This window comes from Pseudocercospora fijiensis (assembly GCF_000340215.1).
Source record: "Pseudocercospora fijiensis CIRAD86 unplaced genomic scaffold MYCFIscaffold_4, whole genome shotgun sequence".
In the NCBI taxonomy this organism is placed as follows: Eukaryota; Fungi; Ascomycota; class Dothideomycetes; order Mycosphaerellales; family Mycosphaerellaceae; genus Pseudocercospora; species Pseudocercospora fijiensis.
In genome coordinates, this window is record NW_006921535.1 from 4,061,962 (window position 1) to 4,082,409 (window position 20,448).

A 20,448-nucleotide genomic window follows, 5' to 3' on the forward strand; every position below is an offset into this window, starting at 1 on the left:
CTAATCGATACTACGGCAGCTATCGCAGTACCTAAGATTAATTGAAACTACTAGAGCTATTCTACGAGCATCTATACACTACATTTGCTAACAAAGTCGCTCTTGGCATCCCTGAGTCGGTTCTCGAAGGTCGCGGCTCTGCGGACCGAGAGTGACAGCTATTTCCGCAACCCCAGTACGTGACAAGCTCCTCGGCAAGCACCCGCGCCTGAGATTGAGGCAACCTCGAAAATGCAACTTCGGATTGATGGACATGCACGACCGCACCCTCACCCTCACAAATACCAGGTGGACTGACGCATTATGGCACAGGATGAGAAGGTTGAAAAAAGGCCAAAGTCCTTTGAGGCCCTCACTCCAGAACTATCCACATGGATCCTGGACTTCACAAAAGGCATGGGATTCGCCCGCACAACGCCAGTCCAGGCCATGGCCATTCCACTCTTGATGGGCAACAAAGATCTTGTCGTCGAAGCTGTCACTGGAAGCGGAAAGACCTTGAGCTTTCTCATACCACTTGTAGAGCGCATCCTGAAAGCTGAGGATCCGAACAAGAAAGGCTATGTACGGTCGATCGTGGTTGCGCCGACGAAAGAATTGGCCAGTCAGATCTATCATGTACTCGCTGGATTATTGGACTTTCATGCGCCATCAGCTGCTATGATGAAGCAAAGCAATAAGCCTGAAGAGGACAGCGAAGACGAAGATATGGACGATGCGGACATTGAAGAAGTACCACCCGGACCTTATGTGATACCGCAGCTGCTCGTTGGTGGCAGAACGAAGCCTTCGGAAGATCTGGCCACCTTCTCAACTCTGAACCCAAACATCCTCATAGGCACACCGAAGCGACTGGTCGAGGTGCTTCATTCATCAAAAGTCGTGCTGAAGAGACACTGGTTCGACCTGCTGGTGCTGGACGAAGCAGATCGACTGCTTGACCCTAATTTCCAACCAGATTTGCAGAAGATTTTGGAACTTGTGCCTAAGGAGCGTCGAACAGGTTTGTTCAGCGCTTCAATTTCGGAAGCAGTGGATGAGCTTGTTCGAGTCGGCATGAGATATCCCTTCAAAATCAGCGCCAAAGTTCGTAGTAAGTCTGGAGCACTGGACAAACGCACACCGGAAAGTCTGAAGTTGTACCACCTCGTCACCAAGCCGACATTGAAACTACCACACTTGAAGAATATTCTCGAGAGGGCGCAAGCGGAGAAGACGATTGTGTATGTCTCGACGAGAGCTGGTGTCGATTACTGGAACCACGTCCTACCTGCGGTCTTAGGCGTATCGGTCTATCCTCTCCACGGCGATCACAAATCTGCAATCCGCACCAAGAACTTACAAAGATTTCGCGACTCAACCACTCCTGCTATTCTTCTCACAACAGACGTGCTAGCTCGCGGCATCGACATACCAGACATCGACCTAGTTATCCAACTCGACCCACCCAAGCAACCCAAGGACTTTATCCATCGCTGCGGCCGGACTGGTCGTGCAGGGAAACGTGGCATGGCTATCACATTTCTCAGCGAAGGTGCCGAAGAGGACTACATCCGATACTTGAGCCTGCAAGGCACACTTCTAGAACCCTACCCAGATCCCCTCACCATACCCCCAGAAACCGCCGAAGAAACAATCTTCAAAATCCGAACCCTCCTAACATCAAAACGCGAACTTCACGACCGCTCCCAAAAAGCCTTCGTCTCCTGGCTCCAAGCCTACACAAAAACCCTCCCAACCGACATATTCTCCATCCGCAAACTCAACTGGCCCGAAACCGCAAAATCTTGGGCTCTCCTCCGCTGGCCCAAAATGCCAGAACTCAAACGTCACTTTCCCGAAGCAGTCGCGAATCGTTCTCACGCTTTAGATCTACCCTCAGATTTCCATCTCGACTATATCTCCTACTCGGATAAAGTCAGGGAAGCCAAGCGTTTAGCAGATCATGCTGCGTATGCCAGAGGTGAGGTTCCGGAAAGCAGGAAGAGTAAAGAGTTGAAGGGTAAGGCTGCGGCTGCCAGGTTGAGGAAGGATAGGGCTTGGAGTGATCAGAAAGGTGCGAAAGCTGATCGGGAGGTGAGGAGGAGTAAGAAGGAGGTCAGGAGGAAGGCTGAGGGGATGGCGAAGATGAGTGAGGATGAGAAGAGGAAGGAGAGGGAGTTGAATGATTTGATTGCGAAAGTGAGGGCGCAGAATGCTGCTAAGGCAGAGGAGCATTTTGAGGGGTTTGGGGATTAGGTAGTGCATCATCGCAGCATAGGAATGACTGGAACATTGGCCGCCCTCTGCTCATTCCCGTGAAATTGTGGGATTTGCTTTCTGAAGGTATACATGCTGGTATCCGTATCAATTTACATGCCCTTTCCTATCCTCGAACGCCATTGCTGCTCTTGTCATCGCTTCTCAAAACACGCTGATATAGTTGTTGACGCGATCTTTTTGATTTTGGGCAATGCATTCCGAGATCCATGTAATGTTTCGTACTTCCTGGAATATACGTCAGTATCGTGTCCTACTTGTGTGCGCTGTTCATGACTCACCTGTTCCCGCAGCTTCACCCAAGCATATACTACGGCGTGTGTAAATTGGTATGTGAATGCCATTTTGCTCAGCTCCATCTCCTTCTGATAGAACAAATCTTCCAGACTCTTGCCCTCGTCACCTCCAATGCCGCCGCTCTGGTTTCCGATGGAGTTGCCGCCCATGCCTGTCTGGTCCAGCATGGTCCGGTAGTCGTGGACGCCGTCGACCGCTATCCGTACGCCTTCCACATCATCCGCCCTGCTCAGCATCAGGGTACCTTCTGGGTGTAGACGTCCAAAATTCGGGTACAGCTTCTTGCGATCTTGCTTGCTCAATTCTGTGCCAAAGCTGTTGAGCGTGATGTTTATGCTTCTTCGGTCGGCTTCAAACTCGAGGATTTCGCTCATCACGTCCTGTGTGGGCGTGCCTGCAATACCGGGCGCGGTGTTCACGAAATGGTGGAAGTCTTCCAGGTAGTTCTTGTAAAGTGTGTTCCTGATGATCTCAATATTGAGCTCATCGAGATCTTGGTGGGAGAGTGACCCCTTGAAGTATGGCGCCAGCGGTGTCTCGATCAGCACCGAATTGTACAGCTCTTCGATATTCGCCGCCACGCATAGTACAGGCATCGTCTCAAACCAGCCCAGCGGGTGACATCGCTCTAGCAGCTCTTTCGTGTCTCGTTCGTGGAGAGTACCGGTAATCAATAGCGCAACGTTGTCGATCATGTAGGCGTAGGTCAGGTATTCCATGAATTTGGCAAGACTGCCCGTCGCCTGCGCCTGGACATATCGGAACTCTGCGACGAGTTTATCGAGCAGCTTATCGGCGAGTGCAGACGTTGATGGGTTGGGCGCGAGGGAGGCGAGGAAGTCGCCGTACGCTGGACCGAGCTGGAGTTTGACGTCTGTATGTGGCTACCTTAGCATTCCCATCTGCTACACCCTATTTTCCCCGTGCATACCATCGATGTTCTCGCACTGAGTGAGGTTGCCGTAGTTTTGGCCGGTGAGGAGTGTGTTGCGGTAGCCACGGACTATGCCTTCGACGTAGCCATTTGTCGCATTCTGCGTAGCGCAACAGATGTTAGCATGCTTGGACATATACCAACGCCATAGCACGTCTGCTTACATAGAACATGCCCTCAGCCATTTTGGCCGTGCTGATGATGGACTGGGAATTCGAGGAGGCGTATTGTCGTTAGAGCTAGCTACATGTACTCTGTGCCGCCTGCTTGTCGAAGTCCAGAGGCGAGAGCTTCCAAGAAGCTTTGACCGAATCCGACAAAGACATCGTCAGCGTCATTCATCACCCTCCATCACATGCAGTTATGCAATGGCACCGGCCTTTTGAGCATGATACTTTCATCAATACATTCAGACCACATTGTGCAGCCCGTAGGAACATCACTTCAACTCATTCATCACGCTGTAGGGCACGACCGTGCTACCGAAGCCACTTAAAGCGATGACGACAGCAAAGGTCAAGGAAAGCGAAACATGTTCATCAACATTTGGATACCGTGTACTTCGTCGTTAAATGGTATAATACATCAAGCAAGCAATACCAAGCAATGTGCCCATGCAGCAATAGGCGATCAGGCTCTCACAAGCCATCGCGATTCATCTCGCGCGATCAATACATCAAACGTGGCTCGACTCTAGCGCTCCAGCGCGAATTGGTCCCAGACGCCTGAGATTTTGGTTCAAATTCCAGTCAAACGCCATTTTCGTAGATCAAAAACAACCGGTCCATAAGTAAATCGCAAGCAAGGAGTTCTACCGTAGTAGCAGGCGGTTTAATCCAGCTCCATCGCATGAGCGGCGCAGCCACCGAGAGGTTGACTGTATGCCTCCGTGATGGCAGCGGTGGCCTCATTCTGAGACGCAGTGATAGGGTCAGTCTCAGCGCGAAGGACGCCTCCAGGCGCAGCAAGCTCGAGCGCTGGCAGCATCTGTAGACGTGGGATAAGCTGAGATGGGTCGGTGGTGATGCGGCGTGCTTCGGTGAGGTCGTCGGAGAATACCAGATACTCATGCTGACCGTTGTGAGCATTGAGCGCGGCGACAATGTATCCCGGGATGGAGCTGTTCTCAAACCAGACTGCGACTTCGGTAAGACCTGGGTAATGGTTTTGAATCCACTTCGAGTAGGCTTTCTGGTTGATTTGACGGGCCTCGGTGGAGTCCATGCGGCAGAACGAGATCCCTAGACGACGAGTTGCTTCGTCGACTAGAGGCTCGTCGGTGGCTTCTCGTATGGAAGGTGGAAGGACCAGTTGAGCCAGATCATCTGAGCCAGCAGTGGAATCCATGCGCTGCGACTTGCGGCTGGTCACGGAAGGCCGCTTCGCATGAGCGAAAGGCCTTCGTTCAGACTGTTCTTCGACCCAGGTGCCTGATTGAGATTCAGCACATGCTGCATAGCCGGGATCGTCAGGGTACAGGATTGTCATTCCCGGTCCATAGATAGCCTTACCGCCAGGCTTGATGGATTCTTGGTTGGCAGGCGTGACTATTGAGCCGTCCTCGGGGATCTCTTCGTCTTCCTCGTCAGCTTGAGAGAACATGTCGCCGCGAGACCGCTTGCGACCGGCCAAAGCGCCTGGAGTTGCAGCTGGAGCCGAGCAATTTGATGCAAACGCGTTCGAATTAGCGAGGCCGTTTGGCGAAATGCCATTGAGCATGGGAGCATTGTTGCTATCGTTGTGTTGGATGTAGTGGCTGTTGACAAAATACTGGTTTGGTGCTGCTGGCGGTAGAGCGACGACCGGTGAGTTCTGGTAGAAGCTGTTCGAAGACATCTTGGCGGTGTATGAAGAAGCTGGGTCAGTATCAAGATCTAACAACATCAATTGCTTATCCTGCTGCAAACGTCGAGCTGCAAGCAATGCAGGTGTCTGCTGGCCACCTGTGGTTGTTGAATAAATGCAGTGATGGAGGAGTGTGGTCGGAGCAGACTGCTGGTGGATTGAGGTAAAGTTGGGCCAGTGTGGTGTGGCCTGGCAACGAGGTATCGATTGATGGAAGGTCTGGCGACGACAACGAGGTCGTAATGGATGGTACGATGAAGATCTGGTGGAGGAGCAACGAGAACTCGATTTAGTTGTGATGATGAGAATTGGTGGTGTGAGCAGCTCCGCGAGTGTGTGATGAGGATGCGAGCCTTGCCGGTGTGGTGAGTAGCAGAGTGAGAGATGGAGAAGAGAAAGCAGAAGTTGGATCGCCGTTGCCGTCGTCCAGAGATCCGGGTCTGTGCGGCTTGTGGGGAAGCGACGAATCGCAGGCCGCGAGCTGTGCGCTAGACTGATGAGCGACAGGTAGGGATGTAGATATCCGGTATTATGTATACTAGGAACTGATTATTGGCCCTGTATGCACCGTTTACGGTATAATATTAATATACCAGTATATACCCGGTGTATGTAGGTGAGGGCCCGTGCGAATACCTTAATAGCCTAGGAAATCCGGCTGCTAAGCCTGTATCCAGGCTGTTATTAGCGTATTACATAACTCCTCTATAGGTGTATACTAGGCCTCCGGCTCCGGGCCTCCGGCCGTGAAGGCTGTATACATGGTATAATATACAATGTGTATACCATATACTGGATGGTGGGCACCGTGGGCTCCATCACTAGCGACAGGAACCGCACAACGTTTGCAGAGCTTCTTGGCCGCTGACACTCACTTCACCGCACTTTATCAGACTGCGACGACAAACGTGATGTGACATTCCAGCAGAGTTTCTGTTTCTGTTTCTGGGCCCGGGTCAGCTTTCCAGCCACCACACTTTCTTACCTATTTCTTCGGCTGTGAACTGTCCCGAGTCTGCACGGAGAGCGTGCGAGCTTATTATATTGCCACCTCATGCCATCGTTTCAGTTGCCAGAGCCTTAAGCTTGCGCTGCTCCTCACTTGGCTTTGTTCTTGATCACTTTTGCGGCAAACGATGCTTCTCATCGGTGGTTGCATTCGATGAGTTGCTCGCTTCAGTCCAGCACCGCTCATGTTCGGAGATGCATGTGTTCAGTTCAGGGGAAATGCTACGGCTGTTCGTGCTGGAGGTGAATTTATGCGTTGAGATTACTGCTGCACTGCGTTGCGCGTAGAGGAATCCGTCTTCCCGATGCCTGTTGAGTCACATATGATGACAAGAGTGAGGTCGCTGGTCTGCTAAAGTGATGTCGTACCTAATAATGGAAGGTAGCGTAGCGAGGTCGAGCCGCGCCAAGCGGAAGCGAAAGCTACGCAAACTTTAGTAGACTATTCAATGCAATTCAAAATTTGATTTTCGCACTTCTCAAGGTGCGCACCACCAAGATCGAAGACGACCATGCCGCGAGGGGGCAAGAGAGGTGGTCGCGGAGGCGGTGGAAGAGGACGGAGAGGAGGTGGTGGCGGCGGGCAGAGAAACTTCCAGGACAATCGAGTTTCGTTCGAAAATGTCGACAAGCGGAACGAGAATTTCGAGAACTATTACAACACCATCGGCATCGTACCGGATGGCGAAGAGCGAGAAGCATTTTGGAAGGCTCTGCGGAAAGAGCTTCCCAATTCCTTCCGCTTCACGGGATCCAAAGGACATGCGCTGAGCGTCCGCGACAACCTCGTCAACCGCTTCTTCCCTCTGCTCGAAAAGATCAAGCATGAAGGTCGTCCGGTCGACCTACCAAAGCCTATGCCATGGTATCCAAATGGGCTCGCGTACAGCATGACCACGCCAAAGAATGTTGTCAGAAAATACGAGCCTTTCAAGGAGTTTCAGAAATTCCTCGTCAGCGAAACCGGTGTCGGGAACATCAGCAGGCAAGAGGAAGTTAGTATGATACCACCGCTACTCCTGGACGTTGAGCCACATCACACAGTCCTAGATCTTTGTGCTGCGCCCGGCAGTAAGAGTGCGCAACTGGTCGAGTTACTGCATGCTGGAGAAGAGGAGCGAGTCTCTCGTTCTATTCAGCAGGCCAATGGCAAGCTCACTCTAGGCGAAGGCGAAAGCGTGCAACCAGACTCCGGTCGATCCACAGGTATTCTCGTTGCGAATGATGTCAATTACCAGCGAGCACAGATGCTTGTTCACCAAGTTAAGCGCCTGAACTCGCCCAACTTGATCGTTACGAACCACGATGCCACGATGTTTCCATCAATCGCAACTTCACAAGAGATACTTCCAAATGGTCAGAAGAAGGGCGGTTGGCTGAAATTTGATCGCATTCTTGCAGATGTACCATGCAGTGGAGACGGCACCTGCAGAAAGAATCCTAGTATCTGGAAAGAATGGACACCTCAAAATGGCCTTGGGCTCTATATCACACAAGTTCGCATCCTCACAAGAGCGCTTCAAATGCTCAAGGTGGGCGGCAGGGTAGTCTACAGCACCTGCAGTTTGAACCCAGTGGAGAATGAGGCTGTCATTTCCTCAGCCATTGAGCGATGCGGAGGTGTGTCCAAAGTGAGACTTTGTGACTCTTCCGATCGTCTACCAGGTCTACATCGAAAGCCAGGCCTCAAGGATTGGAGCATTATGAGCCGGAGCGGCACGATTTACGAATCATGGGCAGAAGCATCTCAATTTGAACAAGAGGGCAGCAAGATCGTGCCTGGCATGTTTCCTCCGGAGGAGGCGGAAGAGATTCCTCTTCAGAATTGCATCAGAGTATATCCGCATCAGCAAGACACTGGCGGATTCTTCATCGCAGCATTGGAGAAGCTAGGCGAGATTCGTGCAAAGGCAGAACCTGATACCAAGTCCGGGAGCAGAGACTGGACATTCGTCAAGCCACAAATTCCAGAGAAGACCATGTTTACCGAGACAAACGAGAAAATCACGAACGGAGTTGTAGCAAAGCCCAAGGTGGTGGATGCCAGCTCCATTGCTGACGATGGCACCATCGCAGGACAGAAGCGAGCTGCTCCTGGTGATGATCATGATGAGGATGCTATTGCAGCAGCGGCAGGTGCAAAGAAGGCCAAGCTTGAAGATGCGCCAAACGACACCAGTGCTGCAATAGCTGAAGATGGCACCAAGGTTGAAGTGCAAGGCGATGTCAAAGATGCTGTGACAGAGGACGCATTCGGGGAAAGTGTTCCTCAAGAGGCTGCGACACAGCAATGGAGAAGGAGGAACGCAGACGCCAACGAGGAGGCTTTCAAGTTCCTCTCACCAGAGCACCCAGAGCTGGTCGGCATCTACAGTTTCTATGACCTGCATTCTTCCTTTCCTCGAGATCGATTTCTCGTTCGCAATCCTGCTGGAGATCCGGTCAAGGGTATCTACTACGTCGCAAAGCTGATCAAAGACATACTGATCTCAAATGAGAACCGAGGTATGAAATTCGTTCACGCAGGTGTGAAGATGTTCATGAAGCAAGACGTTCAAGGACAGGATATTTGCCGATGGCGCATACAGGCCGAAGGTCTTCCGATTATAGAAGGCTGGGTGGGAGAGAGCAGAGTGATCAGACTCAGGAAGAAGAGAACTCTGAGAAAACTCCTGGTGGAGATGTTCCCCAAGGTCGCCACGACTCAGCACGAAGATGGCACGGAGACTGGAGGCTGGAAGGATCTCGGCGAAATTGGCGAGCAAGTCAACAGTATCGGAGGAGGATGCTGCGTCCTTCGCGTCGAGGCAACGCCCGACGCTGGAACAGATGAGTTCAAAGAGCCTCTCACCTTACCATTATGGCGTAGCAAAGCAAGCGTCAATCTCATGCTGCCGAAGGAAGACCGACGAGCGATGCTCCTTCGAATCTACAACGAGGATGTGGAGTTGATCAATCACTCAGACCCTAAGCAAAATGGCGGGCGAGAGTTCAAGAGAGAGGCAAAGGAGGCAAGGGGCAGTGTGTCTGGTCAGGCAGAGGTTGAACAAGTGCAGCACAAAACGGAAGACGCAGGCAATGAGCAGGATGCAACGCCAGGCGCAGGAGATCAAGTCGTGGACCAGGCAAATGGCCTTTCGACCACTGACGCAGACGCGATGTCGCTGGAGGCGGACATGGTGGCTGCTGAGGATAGCGTGCAGTCGAAGCGGCGCGAGGCCGTCGAAGATGAGGATGGCAAGTAGCAGAAGCCATATACCCGAGCGTGCTGGAGAAGTTGATGACGATAACACCACCGTCTACACAGTCTAGGTGGCCTAGCTCATGTACCATATTCTACTTAAATTACTAGGCCGATGAACGTAATGCGGATCAAGCGCACAGCACAACGATGCAGTCAACTTCTTTCCTCTTCTACGTCAATATGCTGCCCTTGCTTGACGCTTGTGTACATCGCGCATGCGAGTTCACGCGCGAAAACGGTTCCTGGAGAATTCCACGTGCGAGTGACGACTTCAAGGCGGGCGCGGACCGTGACTGGCGGCAACTCTCTTGCGTCTTGTACGGGTTGTTTGTTGTTGAAGTCGGTGTCTTGAAAGAACCGCTAGAATTCATGCCACTGCCACTGCCACTGCCACTGCCACTGCCACTGCCACTGCCACTGCCGATATGCTGCCGCTGCCGCGCGGCTCGAGATTTTCCCCAGTTTCTCCTCATCCACTGCCCTCGGCGAACGCCACGCCACAATTTGCTTCGTGGGCAGTGCCTGCCCTGCGCCTCGACTCTGCTTGTGGAAGTCGTGTCCATGCACGCTCTGTCGGGCAGGGCCGCCCACAACCAGGAACGTCAGCCAAGGCCCAGCATTGATGGGATGGGATGGCATGACTACGGCTCAGGTGCGAGGTCGCGTTATCAGTCCATCGGAGCTAACAGGCCGGCTAGAACTATCGTAAAGCGAGCGTTCCTACTCCTAAGCGACTTGTAGTGGCCTCAGGAAGGATCGCGGTAGCACCACCCTCACCCTCACCACGCCGCGCCGCCTCGCCTGGCCTCGCCTCGCCTCGCCTCATTGCCTTTCCTTCTTTGTTCTTTTCGTGTATCCCTTATACCATTTGTCGCTCTCATCGCCCTTTCCATTCGCTGTTTCGCGCCTTCCTGATTTCATGTCACGCCCGCGTCCGCGTACGATGCGCGGGCGGCTGGCGTCGGCTTCGTCATCGGATCTGCGGGCCAACAAAGATCCAAGCCACGCGAGGGCATACAACAATCTCCAGCTTCGCTGTCCGGCCGTCCGATACTGCTCGCAACGCCATCTGGCGCTCGCCCGTCAAGGGCTGAGCAGGCGGGCAGCCAGTTTGCGATGATGCTCCAGTTGCTGGAGTCTCGAGCGTTGTGGGGAACGGGAACGGCTCCTCCAGAGCCACGCTCGCGAATGACCAATTGGCCTACGGTGCTCTTCAGTTGGTGGTATGCGACCCCCGTGTGCCTGACACATATCGATAGCACCACTCCGTACTGACAAGAGCCAGGTGCACGGCATTCTCAGCAGTCATCATCATCACGAGATTATGCAGCCGCAAGGTTCGGAGCAACAAACTCTTTCGAGAGGACTACATCATGATGCTGGCCCTGATCCCGCTCTTCATCCGCATGATCTTGATCCACTTCGTTCTCATATACGGCACCAATAATGTTGATACCACGACATACGAGTACACCCCACGTCAGCTTCTCCTAAAGAGCACAGGAGCTAAGCTCGTCCTCCCTGCTCGCATCTTCTATGCAATGTTTATTTGGGCTAGCAAGTTGACAGTCTCGGAATTTCTGAAACGGATCACCTTCCGCATCTGGAGGATGAGCCACCAGCGTACTCTGCAAGGCATACGAGCATTCTTATTTGTCACTTTCGGAGCAGTGGTCGTCGCAACACTGGCAGAATGCCAGCCATTCACTCACTACTGGCAGGTCCTTCCGGATCCAGGTCCGCATTGCCGCCAGGGATATGCGCAGTTGCTCGTCATGGGCACCTGCGACATCGTGACCGATATTCTGCTGATCGCCTTTCCGATCCCCGTTGTGCTGACCTCGGGCGTCAGCTGGAAGCGAAAGCTACAGATGGTCTTGCTTTTTAGCTTGTCGTTGATCATGATCGGCGTCACGGCTGCTCGAATCCCTGAGGTCATAGACAAGCATGGGAGGCAGCAATATCGCACGGTCTGGGCATCTTGCGAGATCCTCGCTGCGACTGCCGTTTCGAATGCTGTCATTCTTGGCTCAATGCTGCGTGACAAGGGCACCAAGAAGAACAAGTTCAGGTCACACAGCATCACGGAGAGTAGCGACCGTAATTCTGCAAGGCGACCAACACTTGTCCGATTTCAGACGACTGAGAGCGACGAAGACCTTTTCTTTGAGCTCGGATGCAGAGTACCTGAGCATTTGCGAGGAGAGTCAGTGAGCTCGCCACGACCTGCGCCTCCAGCCCTACCCGCCAAGGAGCCCATTGCACCCCCATGCCGCGAAGATACACTTCTAGCGGAACGGCGAGGAATTCGTGACAGCATTGACAGCGAGGAATCTTTGAAGTTGCGAATACAGATTCAAGCGCCGGTACAGCAAGTGCTCCCATCACCGGCACCCTCTACCACAAGAAGCATCAGCTTCTTCGACGTGGGAAACCTACTGGATGGTCAGGAGCGATCAACAGCATCACCCTCCAGTAATTTGAATATAGCAGCTCAACGGTCGAGTCCTGGCGGAGTTGCAGCTCATGACTTCGCCTCGGAGTCATCTGAGGACAGAGAATCGAGATCAGGATCTCGAGCATTTCTGCGAGATGTTGGCGGTATCCTGTCTCCGAGCCTAATCAGAAATAGCAGCGGCTCACCTCGTCGCAATCGCGAGGCCCAGCGAGGTCCGCATCGACCTCGTCCGGCACCGGTAGGTGTCCTCGCGCCAATGCTCGAAAGAAGCGAAACTCAGATGTCTCTACAAGATGCTGGTGGTCTTTTGGGAGATGCACACTCAAGAGCGTACGACTCAGGAGCAAGCGGTCACGGTGCATCGTTACCAGATCCTCCAGTGGCGAGATCAGTACCGAACTGTTCATTCCCACGAATGTCAAGGCGGCAGCGTTCGCGAGAAGGCATGGAGCTTGAAGATATCGGTGAAGTACTCAGAGAAGGAATGCACCCAGATCCGAGCATTACAGATCCATATGGGCTACGAGAGCGAGGCCAGCTAGATGGTACAAGACCAACTATACCGCCGAGCTTCGACGACATGGTTTTGAACGATGCAGGAGGGTTGATGGGCAGATGAAACTGCCACGGCGTCTTTGGCGTGTTTGATGAGGATTTCTCGCGGCACGGAGTTGGAAAGTAAGATACCCCATTGCATGCCGTGTTGGGCATTGTGTATACGGGAAGGCGTTCTTTGCTTGCATTTGCATATTTCTCAGCGTTCCTGTTGCAAATTGCCCGTAGCAGCGGCGATGCAGTAGACGTTTTATGATGAACATTTACTGCTCATCTCAATTTTCACCTATGCTGCTCCTGCTCCTGCTCATGATCATAAAAATACCAACTTGATCTACCTGTTGTACCCGCACGTGATCAGCGGCCTCAATTCTGTTATCTACGACCGAAGTCCTGACCCACGCGATCGCAATCACCAATGATCCGTCGACTGCATGCCACAACAAAAACATAAAGACTATTGGCGTCAATAGTCAGTAGTGTAGCAGCTCGGCCTATTCTTCAGCCGGGTCTTGAGACTCGCTCAACCACACTTCTTCGCCGGACCCTGCTCAGGTGAAATGAAACGAGAACGCGAGTCTGATGTTCCCTCATCGCTGGCCGAGGACGCCTCAACGACCGCTGCCTCCCCAACCACAGCTCCCGCTTCAACGACAAATTTTCGAAATGTCTCGGCCTGTAATCGTTGTCGAACCAGAAAGGTAAAGATAGATATAAGCAAGGCTGGAAATGAAGCTCGTGCGAAACCTCACCTCGTCCGACTCCGCCGGTGGAGCCATTAGTGCATGCATGAGCATGGCATGGCATATTGTTCATACTCGCCCATTTCTCCAAGTCACTGACTGACATCTGTTTTTCCCCCCCAGAACCGCTGCGACCAAAAACTGCCCAAATGCACGAATTGCGAAAAAGCGAATGTTCGATGCGTTGGCTTCGACCCCGTCAGCAAACGAGAGATTCCAAGGAGTTATGTATATTATCTGGAGACCCGAGTCAACAATCTGGAAGCTATCCTAAATTCTCACAATATTGCATTCCCGCCTCCGAGCCAGGATTTTGCTATTAGCGAGTCTATCAAACCTGGTATCAATGTGCCTTTCCCGATTCAGGATGAGGCGAGCACGCCGCCGCAGCAGGTTGTTGGGTCGGCGCCGTCACAGGAGAATCAGTTGGCTCTGGATCCGGCTTTGAAGGAACATGATGAAGGAGAGAAGCTTAATAGGTTGGTTAATGATGTGGGTATGGTTTCTGTAAGCTATCCTTTTGCTGGACCTGGAAGTGAGCATCAGGTGAAACATTGCTGACCATGATACCCTTTACTTCTAGGTGCAAGGCAGCTCGGACTCTCGCCTTCTGGGCGCTGCGTCAGGGATCTCTTTTGCGAGGGTTGTCTTTGCTGCTGTCAAGAAATCCACAAATCAGGCATCGACTCCATCGGATAAGGGTGGCTCGAGACCGTCAAAAGGTCTGGCGAGCGAAGCTGCTAGTGAGTACCCTCTTGTGGGATCGGCATGACTCCGAGCGAATGCGTACGACTGAGGCTCGTAGATATGCCTCGGATGCACTGAGTGAGACGTTGCTGACTGTTATATCCATCGCTTTTAGGTGGCGCAACGTCGATGAGAGATTCTTTCTTTGGACTTCACACCAAACCAACCATCAAGCCAGCTCCCTTCCCAGAAAAGGAGCTTGGTGCTAGACTGGTAGATTTATACTTTGAGCACGCCAATCCACAGATCCCAACGCTGCATCGCGGAGAATTCATGTCCCTATTCGAAAGAGTCTATGCGACGGATGCAAAGAAGCGGACGCCGAGAGAGCTTTACATGTTGAATGTTGTCTTCGCCATTGGATCCGGAATTATTGTTGATTCATCAAGTATTGAGCAGAGCGTAGCAGCCACCGAAGGTACAGGATCTGGCCAGCCGAATAAGAAGAGACAGAAATTCTCAAATTATCAACATCAGCCCGAGCAATATCACTCTTCGGCAATCATTCATCTTGAGAGCTTTCTGGGCTCATCACCGGCTGCGGAAGGAGTCGGAGGCGGGCTAGAGGAATTGCAGGCAGTGCTACTGCTTGCCGGGTTGGCCTTACTGCGACCAGTCGCTCCCGGTCTGTGGTATATCATCGGCGTGGCAGTACGCCTAAGCATCGATCTTGGTCTCCACTTCGAGGACATTGACCACGACCTGGATGCAAGAGCCACTCATCCAGATGTCGACATGTCAAATCAGAGCCTGGGTCGGAAGCAGTGGACTCGAGATCTGCGCAGGAGATTATGGTGGTGCGTATTCAACCTGGATCGTCTTGTGTCTTCATGTGTCGGAAGACCGGTCGCCATCAATGAAGCTGTCGTGACGACTGAGTTTCCAAGTCTTTTAGACGACAAGTACATCACGCCCGCTGGATTCCTCAAGCCCCCCAACTCTGTTGAGCGACCTAGTTACAAGCTCGTGACAAGGCAGTATATCCGTCTAAGACTTTTGCAGTCCGAAATCCTCCAAGTCTTGCAACATCGTCAAGCAGAATCTGCTCGTAGAATGGGAGCAAACAGCAACAACGAGTTCATTCCGACCGGCCTCGAATCGCCCTTCATGAGGCCATTCCGCTCCTTTCGGGAGTGGCGTGTCAATATCGATCGCAGGCTGCTGGAGTGGAAAGAGAGCAGTCCGAATCAATGGGACACCGGGGTGGGTTTCAATCCTCTGTTCCTCGAGCTCAACTATTGGCAAGCAGTGATCATGCTGTATCGCCAGTCCTTATCGGTCCCGGAGCAGCTTGCTAGTGAGCTCGGTCCAGCCACTGGAGATGATGTTCAGAGTCCCGGGAATGTCAACTTCGAACATGAAGAAGACAAGCAGATGGTCTTCATCAAAGTAGCCGAGGCGGGCCAAATGGTGCTGCGTATTTACCGACAGCTTCATAGGCTGAAGCTTGTCAATTATACATTCCTGGCCACTCACCATCTTTTCATGAGCGGTAAGTAATGCATTCGAAGGGGTTCGGTACAAATCAGTGTTGACATGTGGCAGGCATATCGTTCTTATACGCCATATGGCACTCGACTCTGGTTAGGTCGCAGATGACCATCGACGACGTCGACTTTACCGTACTAGCCGCAACATCTGTTCTCAGCGACCTGGTACCCATGTGCCCTCCTGCAGAGTCGTGTCGGGATGCCTTTGTCCGCATGAGCAAGGCCACCATATCCATGGTCGTGACCACTACCGGTTTCGGCAATCAGAGCACTCTCGGCACACAACCCTTGAACAAACCAGAAGGCTGCTCCTTCGGCAGTCGGAACAATGCTACGCAGAACATGATGATGAAACACGAATCCACCACACCACGCCCAAGTCGAAGACAGCTCCCCAAATTCGACATGAACCTCAGCGACTTATTCACGGAAGAAGAAATCGCGAGCCGCCCGCTCAATCAGCAACCCAAGCTGCAGGGATTCGCACGTCAACCTCCTCCTCCCATATCTCCGCAGCTCCCCACGAATAATGCCAGTCCACAGAGCAACGAGGGCGCCGCATCCCAATTCTCTCCTCCTCCTCCTCCTCCTCCCCGAACCGACGAAAGACCAGCATATCGATCAACCACCAACCAAACACCAACATATCCCCCACCCTTCAACAACAACAACACGGACGCGATCCCGCAGCAGCAGTCTGCAGAAGATTATTCCTTCGACAATAATCTCGACTTCCTGAACGATTTCGTAGTCACAGATCCCGGTAGCAACATGTGGGGCCTCACAAATGGTTCTACCAACAACGATTTGGACCTTGGTTTTGGGAGCGCCGTGGACGGAAGTGGCGGGGCTTGGGAAACAGGCGACATCTTCGATACCTTCTTCTTCGGTTCGAGTGGTGGGAACGGGTATTATTGATGTAAAGAACCTGGTACGTTTTGTTGCCCGGTTTTCGAATCACACGCTCGGCTTGGCCGGCTTGCCGGATGTTGATTTGCGTGAGCATGGCATGGTTTCAAAATAATAATGTCGACATATTGCATACGGTAACTCCCTCGACACGATCTCGCCGAACTTTATCTTGCATGCATGAGCTGGCCGGGAACGTTGCATCCTTATGATAGCTCCCTGAGGATTATTAGGCAAGTGTGCGCACATGCAGGTATATTGACTGACAGAGATGAGAAAGGATGCATCGGAGAATAATAGTACAGTTTCCTCTGCCTATGAATGTCCACCTTTCAGGCCCCGTTTTGCTCTTCTTCTTCTTCTTCTCGCTTTCTTCGTTCCTATCTCACACATGAAATGCTCCATTGAAGAAGCCGATTTACTGTAAAGGGTATCCAAAACATAGTGGCTCGCTGGCCAAGTATCATGATCGCGCCTGTTCCGATGCTGGGTCGAGTTTCAAAAAGTAATGTCGCCCAAAAAGCCGTTCCCATTTTCAAAAACTCCCAATTTTTGTCAAAGTCCAACGTGAGTTGGCGCACCCCGTCTCTGAAAGGCGCCTGTATCGATGCCGTGTAGGTATATCAAGTCGCTCAGATAGCCCATCCCAAACGCGCAAGTCTATAAACAACGCAAGAGCGTAGCAAAAAATCTTCAAAAAGCTGGGCGTATTTCGAGGCATCGGGCCTATGTCTTGCTGTCGCGACGCGTGTGGTTCCGTCGAATATCGAATGAGAATCTCGTGATTAATGGTGAGTTGGGAGCGGTGAGGAGGTTGTCGCAATTAGCGTCTTCGGCGACCGCCATTCCGGAACCGTACTCAGCTGCGCCAGCAACATCAGATGCGGTTGGTGGCGGCTCTGGAACAACTTTCTCATCGTCGAAACTTCGGCGTTTCTCCTCGGCCATGAACATGCTAATAACAGCTCCAATGCCGGCGATGAGGACGTTGACCCACCAGGGCAGGCCGAGTGTTCCGATTGAAAGACCAGCTGACTGCATGACACCTGAAACAGTTGGTCCGAACGCTCGGCAGGCTGAGGCAGCAGAAGCGGCGGCACCGTTCAGTGATCCGAGTACCTTGCTCGATGGGGCGGTGTTGGCGAGCATGATGCTGCTGGATGGGAAGGCGAAAGCTTGAGCGGTGACCTTCCAGAAGATTGCGAGGTAGATGCAAGGCAGCTTTGCTGCATCTGGAACCAGAGTGATATATGGGACCAGGAAATAGAGCATTGGGTATGATAAGACGACCATTCGGTAGGTCCACAAGCTGCCCAACCTGCGATTGACGATGGGAAATACGAGAATAGTGGCGATCATCTGGATGACTCCCTGGATCGACAGGATACCTCCAATCGTCTTCGTGGACATTGCGAAACCGCCGATGAATTTGAACGGGAGATGTGGAGGCTCGTCGGATTTCGGCATGGAGAGAAGCACTGGGAGGAGTTGCTCAGCTGAAATAGTGTGACTATAAGATTGTTAGCATTACAGATAGATGCGAAGTTCGAGACTGGACTTACTAGGCTAGGATACCGTAGCCTGTGATATTGAGCATGACCTGCTTAGTGAAAGCGTTTGCCACACCAGATTTGGCCTTTGCTTGCTCTTCAGATCGATTGAGCGCCTCTTCAACATCTCGTGCAAAATCTGCTCTCTGCTCTGCCGTCAAAGAGTTTCGGGGAGATGCGTCGATCGATCGATACGCTGGAGGTGGAAGGCTTGATAGGTTGGATGGAGTGAGGGCGGGCGAAGAAGCGGTGCTTCTGTAATCCGGAGGCATGTCATCGATTAAAGTGAGGGTTTCCTCGGTCAGCTCGCCCTTGCGGCTCGAGATCCACGAGGTTGACTTTCTTGCAAATCGTGCCAAGATCCAGTTGCCGATCTGCAGGCCCACGTCTGGCTTGTGCTTCATATCCTCATGCGTCTCCTCCAGGAACAGCACGCCTACTATCATACTGAAGACCACGACTGCGGTGCAGACGAGATTCGTGAAGAGGTATGGGAATTTGTCGAAGATGGTGCCCTCATGGAAGATGCCGGGATAGTTGCGGACAGGGTCGGCCAATGCGCCACCCAGTGCAGATCCGATGAAGGCACCCATGCACCAGACCGTTGGCATGATGGCGTATGCTCTTGCTTGATGTGCCTCGACTTTCACGACTTCATTGACGGTTGTCTGCAACACACCAATGTTTCCATTCAGAGCTCCTCCGACTGCTCGAGCGAGCAGAGCGACCGGAAGGTTTGGGGCAAAACCAAACATCAGCATGCTGATGCCCGTGCCCGCCAAGCCGGTGAGAAGGATTGGCTTGCGTCCAATGCGATCACTGAGCCCACCCCAAAAGCCAGCACCCAAACATTCTGCTGCGGCGAAAACGGATGTCACGAGGCCAGCGTATAAAGCGATGCGATCGTGGTTCTCGGTGATGTGGAAGGATTCGATCATGTAGTAGATGTACGGAAAGATCGACATGAAGGCGATTGGCTCGCATATTCTGCAGAGACCTGAGGTTGCAGTTAGCCAGAGGAGCCATTGGAGAGTCACATGAGAGCTTGCGTACCGAGCACGAACAGCTGGCGAAATGGGAAGGCTTTGGAGTGGTGCCGACTGGCGAAGTCCGAGGGCGACATGTTGTTGTTGTTGTTTGTTGCATGCAATGTGGCGGCGGTGTGCTCAGGGTGTCGCGAGGCCAAGGCAAAGGTGAGGAAGCTGCGACGGTGGCAGCAGGTGCGAGTCGTTATATTAGGAGTGTTCGGGCTCAGGAAGCATTCACGGGACAATGCGGCAAACACAAGCGTCGGTGCTGGGTGCTAGGTGCCAGGTGCCAGGCAGGTTCCAAGGCGGGTGGAGCGATTTTTCATCTACCAGGAGCGCTCGCGTCAGGCAGAGTGAAGTGACGCAGCGGGAGTGAGGGAATGTGCGGCGAGGTCGATACTCAGGTACCACCAAGGTGTAACAGGTGAGATCTGGACGGGTGGGCAGGCGCGAGGCAGGACGAGGGTGGAGGGGAAGAAGCAGGAAGCTGAGGGAGCAGTACCGTTCGTCGCACCGTCAGGACAATCGATGCGGCGGGACAGACGTCTGGCACGGCTCCAGGGAGTCATGGTGGGTTAATAGTGCAATTGCGGTCAACGTCGAGCCCGAGCGCGCAGTCGCACTAGCATGTCGGGGGCCCGGGGCGCGAGGGCAGAGCTCCACGACAGACTTCCATCGACCACACTTCCGGGGCCCAAGACAAGGATACAGGCCACCCTACCCCTGAGGGGGCCGTCGATGCAGCGGATGCACGTTTCGGGAGCCGGGAGCGACGGCGTGGGTGCCATGGCCAGAGGAACTTCACTGCCGCTTCCGTCGTTCTCTCAATTTTGGGCGCGCCCGATGTCATCGCGCCGATCCTGCGCTGCCCGCAACAAGGCCCCCGGCTAGCGGCAAACTAAATCGTGCCCGGCACCGGGGCACTGGTTTCACTGGCAGCAGCCCGCCTGATTTGCTGCGGAAGACGGAAGAGGCTTCGACGCCAGCGCCTCCGTCCGGCACTCGAGCGGAAGTGCCCACAGCCTCCGGATGCAGCGAGGCGAAGCGGCGTGCGTGCAGCGACGCAGCAGCAGCAGCAGCAGCAGCAGCAGCGGCGGCAGACAGAAAGTGACGATCGCATGGCCGACAGCAATTAGACGCGCTTAATCAGCCCTACGCAAGACGTGCGTCTCAGAGCTGTCCGCTTGTCGTGCCGAGATGATGGCCTCACAAAGCCTGAGAAGTCTGAAGTCTGACACGAAGTCTACCGACTCTACCCTCTCACAGGCACACGCACAGGCACCGCACGGCCGCAACGCAACGCAACGCCACCGCCGGGTCGAGGCCGAGCAAGCAGCGCAGCGCAGCGCAGCGCAGCGCAGCATCGAACTGTGCCATTCTC

General features: G+C 53.2%; 8 protein-coding genes across 8 annotated transcripts; 5 read left to right on the forward strand and 3 right to left on the reverse strand.

The window, feature by feature from the left end:
• Window positions 1-303: 303 nt before the first annotated feature.
• MYCFIDRAFT_196717 (uncharacterized protein) lies at window positions 304-1,939 on the forward strand (the record flags this gene model as incomplete). The annotated part of the gene is made up of 2 exons (XM_007928462.1): window positions 304-1,828; window positions 1,923-1,939. 2 exons carry the CDS (start codon window positions 304-306, stop codon window positions 1,937-1,939), a joined length of 1,542 nt encoding a protein of 513 aa, XP_007926653.1.
• Window positions 1,940-2,403: 464 nt separating this feature from the next.
• Window positions 2,404-3,675, reverse strand: MYCFIDRAFT_188453 (uncharacterized protein; the record flags this gene model as incomplete). The annotated part of the gene is made up of 4 exons (XM_007928463.1): window positions 2,404-2,487; window positions 2,541-3,430; window positions 3,488-3,590; window positions 3,655-3,675. 4 exons carry the CDS (start codon window positions 3,673-3,675, stop codon window positions 2,404-2,406), a joined length of 1,098 nt encoding a protein of 365 aa, XP_007926654.1.
• Window positions 3,662-5,688, forward strand: MYCFIDRAFT_207799 (uncharacterized protein; the record flags this gene model as incomplete). The annotated part of the gene is made up of 6 exons (XM_007928464.1): window positions 3,662-3,714; window positions 3,772-3,823; window positions 3,852-3,966; window positions 4,006-4,045; window positions 4,081-4,098; window positions 4,125-5,688. 6 exons carry the CDS (start codon window positions 3,662-3,664, stop codon window positions 4,282-4,284), a joined length of 438 nt encoding a protein of 145 aa, XP_007926655.1. The 3' UTR covers window positions 4,285-5,688.
• MYCFIDRAFT_211339 (uncharacterized protein) lies at window positions 4,025-5,688 on the reverse strand. Its single transcript, XM_007928465.1, has one exon. The coding sequence runs from the start codon at window positions 5,372-5,374 to the stop codon at window positions 4,322-4,324; it is 1,053 nt and encodes a 350-aa protein (XP_007926656.1). The 5' UTR covers window positions 5,375-5,688; the 3' UTR covers window positions 4,025-4,321.
• A 1,167-nt stretch (window positions 5,689-6,855) lies between these two features.
• MYCFIDRAFT_154036 (uncharacterized protein) lies at window positions 6,856-9,717 on the forward strand (the record flags this gene model as incomplete). The annotated part of the gene is made up of 2 exons (XM_007928466.1): window positions 6,856-8,376; window positions 8,620-9,717. 2 exons carry the CDS (start codon window positions 6,856-6,858, stop codon window positions 9,586-9,588), a joined length of 2,490 nt encoding a protein of 829 aa, XP_007926657.1. The 3' UTR covers window positions 9,589-9,717.
• Window positions 9,718-10,706: 989 nt separating this feature from the next.
• Window positions 10,707-12,872, forward strand: MYCFIDRAFT_154038 (uncharacterized protein; the record flags this gene model as incomplete). The annotated part of the gene is made up of 2 exons (XM_007928467.1): window positions 10,707-10,810; window positions 10,873-12,872. The coding sequence occupies 2 exons, from the start codon at window positions 10,707-10,709 to the stop codon at window positions 12,662-12,664; spliced, it is 1,896 nt and encodes a 631-aa protein (XP_007926658.1). The 3' UTR covers window positions 12,665-12,872.
• Window positions 12,873-13,175: 303 nt separating this feature from the next.
• Window positions 13,176-16,087, forward strand: MYCFIDRAFT_105751 (uncharacterized protein; the record flags this gene model as incomplete). The annotated part of the gene is made up of 5 exons (XM_007928468.1): window positions 13,176-13,301; window positions 13,467-13,850; window positions 13,927-14,086; window positions 14,206-15,582; window positions 15,636-16,087. Coding segments are annotated over 5 exons (2,499 nt in total), but the record flags the coding sequence as incomplete, so codon positions are not given.
• A 630-nt stretch (window positions 16,088-16,717) lies between these two features.
• MYCFIDRAFT_52220 (uncharacterized protein) lies at window positions 16,718-19,595 on the reverse strand. The gene is made up of 3 exons (XM_007927671.1): window positions 19,093-19,595; window positions 18,052-19,036; window positions 16,718-17,999 (listed from the first exon to the last, which is right to left on the reverse strand). The coding sequence occupies exons 1-3, from the start codon at window positions 19,160-19,162 to the stop codon at window positions 17,216-17,218; spliced, it is 1,839 nt and encodes a 612-aa protein (XP_007925862.1). The 5' UTR covers window positions 19,163-19,595; the 3' UTR covers window positions 16,718-17,215.
• Between the last annotated feature and the right edge of the window lie 853 nt (window positions 19,596-20,448).

Bases quoted from the DNA above. Each gene is read 5' to 3' on its own strand.
- MYCFIDRAFT_211339 (XM_007928465.1), bottom strand. From the start codon at position 5,374: ATGTTGTTAGATCTTGATACTGACCCAGCTTCTTCATACACCGCCAAG.
- MYCFIDRAFT_52220 (XM_007927671.1), bottom strand. From the start codon at position 19,162: ATGTCGCCCTCGGACTTCGCCAGTCGGCACCACTCCAAAGCCTTCCCA. The intron at 19,037-19,092 runs GTACGCAAGCTC...CTGCAACCTCAG, and splicing joins TCGCCAGCTGTTCGTGCTCG to GTCTCTGCAGAATATGCGAG. The intron at 18,000-18,051 runs GTAAGTCCAGTC...ACAATCTTATAG, and splicing joins GGCTACGGTATCCTAGCCTA to TCACACTATTTCAGCTGAGC.